This window comes from Micromesistius poutassou, assembly GCF_964030765.1.
Source record: "Micromesistius poutassou genome assembly, contig: SCAFFOLD_1135, whole genome shotgun sequence".
NCBI lineage: Eukaryota > Metazoa > Chordata > Actinopteri > Gadiformes > Gadidae > Micromesistius > Micromesistius poutassou.
The window spans coordinates 10001-15000 of NW_028178370.1; the positions used below are offsets into that span (position 1 = coordinate 10001).

General features: G+C 56.4%; 1 protein-coding gene across 1 annotated transcript in view; it reads left to right on the top strand.

Annotated features, from left to right (window-relative positions):
• The window catches only part of LOC311374590 (solute carrier family 12 member 7-like), a gene marked incomplete at both ends in the record, with an annotated part of 15783 nt that overhangs the window by 9015 nt on the left and 1768 nt on the right, over positions 1-5000 (top strand). The window contains 3 exons of the mRNA XM_084490401.1: positions 309-501; positions 2108-2274; positions 4594-4725. Coding sequence (XP_084346527.1) covers positions 309-501; positions 2108-2274; positions 4594-4725 — 492 coding nt within the window. The remainder of the gene's footprint in view (positions 1-308; positions 502-2107; positions 2275-4593; positions 4726-5000) is intronic.

Sequence of the window (5000 nt, forward strand, 5' to 3'; positions counted from 1 at the left end):
CGGGTGGAGGTGACGTGTGGAGGTGACGGGTGGAGGTGATGGGTGACGGGTGGAGGTGACGGGTGACGGGTGGAGGTGACGGGTGACGGGTGGAGGTGACGGGTGGAGGTGACGGGTGGCGGGTGGAGGTGACGGGTGGAGGTGGCGGGTGGAGGTGACGGGTGACGGGTGGAGGTGACGGGTGACGGGTGGAGGTGACGGGTGGAGGTGACGGGTGGAGGTGGAGGTGACGGGTGGAGGTGACGGGTGGCGGGTGGAGGTGACGGGTGGAGGTGGCGGGTGGAGGTGACGGGTCTCTCTGTCCACAGAGGCTGAAGGCGGCCATGCTGGAGGAGAAGACGAAGGGCTTCAGTCACGTGGTGGTGACCTCCAGCCTGAGGGACGGCTTCAGCCTGCTGGTCCAGGCCGCCGGGCTGGGGGGCATGAAGCACAACACGGTGCTGCTGGCCTGGCCCGCCGCCTGGAGGAGCTCCCCCGACTACTGCTGGAAGAACTTCATAGGTAATACTACTACTAGTACTACTACTAGTACTACTACTACTACTAGTACTACTGGAGGGGCTCCCCCGACTACTGCTGGAAGAACTTCATAGGTAATACTACTACTAGTACTACTACTACTACTACTACTACTACTAGTACTACTACTACTACTACTAGTACTACTGGAGGAGCTCCCCCGACTACTGCTGGAAGAACTTCATAGGTACTACTACTACTACTACTAGTACTACTACTAGTACTACTACTAGTACTACTAGTACTACTGGAGGAGCTCCCCCGACTACTGCTGGAAGAACTTCATAGGTAATACTACTACTAGTACTACTACTACTAATACTAGTACTACTGGAGGAGCTCCCCGGACTACTGCTGGAAGAACTTTATAGGTAATACTACTACTAGTACTACTACTACTACTAGTACTACTGGAGGAGCTCCCCCGACTACTGCTGGAAGAACTTCATAGGTAATACTACTACTAGTACTACTACTACTACTAGTAGTAGTACTACTACTACTACTACTAGTACTACTGGAGGGGCGCCCCGGACTACTGCTGGAAGAACTTCATAGGTAATACTACTACTAGTACTACTACTACTAGTACTACTACTACTACTACTACTAATACTACTACTACTACTACTAGTACTACCAGTACTACTGGAGGGGCGCTCCGGACTACTGCTGGAAGAACTTCATAGGTAATACTACTACTACTACTACTAGTACTAGTACTACTGGAGGTCTTAGTATCAGTGGAGCCTCAGGAGGTTCAGGAGGCAGAGCGGGTCGGCTGCTAACGCAAGAGTTAGTACGCTGAGGGAGACTAGTACTAGTACTAGTACTAGTACTAGTACTGGTCTCCTCAGAGACGCTGAGGGAGACCGCCCTACTAGTACTAGTACTAGTACTGGTACTAGTACTGGTCTCCTCAGAGACGCTGAGGGAGACCGCCCTACTAGTACTAGTACTAGTATTAGTTGTAGTACTAGTATTAGTTCTAGTACTAGTTGTAGTACTAATACTGGTCCTCCTCAGAGACGGTGAGGGAGACGACGGCGGCCCTACTAGTACTAGTATTAGTTGTAGTACTAGTACTAGTATTAGTTGTAGTACTAGTATTAGTTCTAGTACTAGTTGTAGTACTAATACTGGTCCTCCTCAGAGACGGTGAGGGAGACCACGGCGGCCCTACTAGTACTAGTATTAGTTGTAGTACTAGTACTAGTATTAGTTGTAGTACTAGTACTAGTATTAGTTGTAGTACTAGTATTAGTTGTAGTACTAGTACTAGTTGTAGTACTAGTACTAGTATTAGTTGTAGTACTAGTATTAGTTGTAGTACTAGTACTGGTACTAATACTGGTCCTCCTCAGAGACGGTGAGGGAGACCACCGCGGCCCTACTAGTACTAGTATTAGTTCTAGTACTAGTACTAGTATTAGTACTAGTACTAGTACTAATACTGGTCCTCCTCAGAGACGGTGAGGGAGACCACGGCGGCCCTACTAGTACTAGTATTAGTTGTAGTACTAGTACTAGTATTAGTTGTAGTACTAGTACTAGTTCTAGTACTAGTACTAATACTGGTCCTCCTCAGAGACGGTGAGGGAGACCACGGCGGCCCACCAGGCCCTGCTGGTTGCTAAGAACATCGACCGTTTCCCCGGTAACCAGCAGCGCCTGGAGGGCTCGGTGGACGTGTGGTGGGTCGTCCACGACGGAGGCCTGCTCATGCTGCTGCCCTTCCTGCTGAAGCAGCACAAGGTACTGCACCACCCGATACACCACCCAACGCACCACCCGACGATACACCACCCGACGCACCACCCGACGCACCACCCGACGATACACCACCCGACGCACCACCCGACGATACACCACCCGACGATACACCACCCGACACACCACCCGACGCACCACCCCATACACCACCCGACGCACCACCCGACGCACCACCCGACGATACACCACCCGACGCACCACCCGACGCACCACCCGACGATACACCACCCGACGATACACCACCCGACGATACACCACCCCGACGATACACCACCCGACGATACACCACCCGACGATACACCACCCGACGCACCACCCGACGCACCACCCGATACACCACCCGACGCACCACCCGACGCACCACCCGACGCACCACCCGATACACCACCCGATACACCACCCGACGCACCACCCGATACACCACCCGACGCACCACCCGACGCACCACCCGACGCACCACCCGACGCACCACCCGACGATACACCACCCGACGATACACCACCCGACGATACACCACCCGACACACCACCCCGTACACCACCCGACGCACCACCCGACGCACCACCCGACGCACCACCCGACGCACCACCCGACGATACACCACCCGACGATACACCACCCGACGATACACCACCCGACGCACCACCCGACGCACCACCCGATACACCACCCGACGCACCACCCGACGCACCACCCGACGCACCACCACGTACACCACCCGACGCACCACCCGACGCACCACCCGATACACCACCCGACGCACCACCCGACGCACCACCCGACGATACACCACCCGACGCACCACCCGACGCACCACCCGATACACCACCCGACGCACCACCCGACGCACCACCCGACGCACCACCCGACGCACCACCCGACGATACACCACCCGACACACCACCCCGTACACCACCCGACGCACCACCCGACGCACCACCCGACGCACCACCCGACGCACCACCCGACGATACACCACCCGACGATACACCACCCGACACACCACCCCGTACACCACCCGACGCACCACCCGACGCACCACCCGACGCACCACCCGACGATACACCACCCGACGATACACCACCCGACGATACACCACCCGACGCACCACCCGACGCACCACCCGATACACCACCCGACGCACCACCCGACGCACCACCCGACGCACCACCACGTACACCACCCGACGCACCACCCGACGCACCACCCGACGATACACCACCCGACGCACCACCCCGTACACCACCCGACGCACCACCCGATGCACCACCCCATACACCACCCGACGCACCACCCCGTACACCACCCGACGCACCACCCGACGCACCACCCGACGCACCACCCGATGCACCACCCGACGCACCACCCGATGCACCACCCCGTACACCACCCGATGCACCACCCGACGCACCACCCGACGCACCACCCGACGCACCACCCGACGCACCACCCGACGCACCACCCGACACACCACCCGATACATACTGTCTGTCTGTCTCTTACCTGTCTGTCTGTATCCCTACCTGTCTGTCTTTCTACCTGTCTGTCTGTCTCTCTACCTGTCTGTCTGTCTCTCTACCTGTCTGTCTCTCTACCTGTCTGTCTCTCTACCTGTCTGTCTGTCTCTCTACCTGTCTGTCTCTTACCTGTCTGTCTGTCTCCCTGTCTGTCTGTCTCTCTACCTGTCTGTCTCTTACCTGTCTGTCTGTCTCTCTACCTGTCTGTCTCTTACCTGTCTGTCTGTCTCCCTGTCTGTCTGTCTCTTACCTGTCTGTCTCTTACCTGTCTGTCTGTCCACCTGTCTGTCTCTTACCTGTCTGTCTGTCTCCCTGTCTGTCTGTCTCTTACCTGTCTGTCTCTTACCTGTCTGTCTGTCTCTTACTTATCTGTCTGTCCACCTGTCTGTCTCTTACCTGTCTGTCTGTCCACCTGTCTGTCTCTTACCTGTCTGTCTGTCCACCTGTCTGTCTCTTACCTGTCTGTCTGTCCACCTGTCTGTCTCTTACCTGTCTGTCTCTTACCTGTCTGTCCACCTGTCTGTCTCTTACCTGTCTGTCTGTCTGTCCACCTGTCTGTCTCTTACCTGTCTGTCTCTTACCTGTCTGTCTGTCTGTCCACCTGTCTGTCTCTTACCTGTCTGTCTGTCCACCTGTCTGTCTGTCCACCTGTCTGTCTCTTACCTGTCTGTCTCTTACCTGTCTGTCTGTCTCTTACTTGTCTGTCTGTCCACCTGTCTGTCTCTTACCTGTCTGTCTCTTACCTGTCTGTCTCTTACCTGTCTGTCCACCTGTCTGTCTCCAGGTGTGGAAGCACTGTAAGATGCGTATCTTCACTGTGGCCCAGATGGATGATAACTCCATCCAGATGAAGAAGGACCTCCAGATGTTCCTGTACCACCTCCGCCTGGACGCCCAGGTGGAGGTGGTGGAGATGGTGAGTCCCTCCACCTCCGCCTGGACGCCCAGGTGGAGGTGGTGGTGGAGGTGGAGGTGGAGGTGGTGGAGGTGGTGGAGGTGGTGGTGGTGGAGGTGGTGGAGGTGGTGGTGGAGGTGGTGAGTCTCTGGCCCTCCTGCACTGTTCCAGGTGGAACCAGGTGGGGGTGGGACCAGGTGGGGGTGGGGACCAGGTGGGGGTGGGGACCAGGTGAGGACCAGGTGGGGGTGGGGACCAGGTGGTCTGCTCTGTTGATGGCAAAAAAGGTTTGGGTT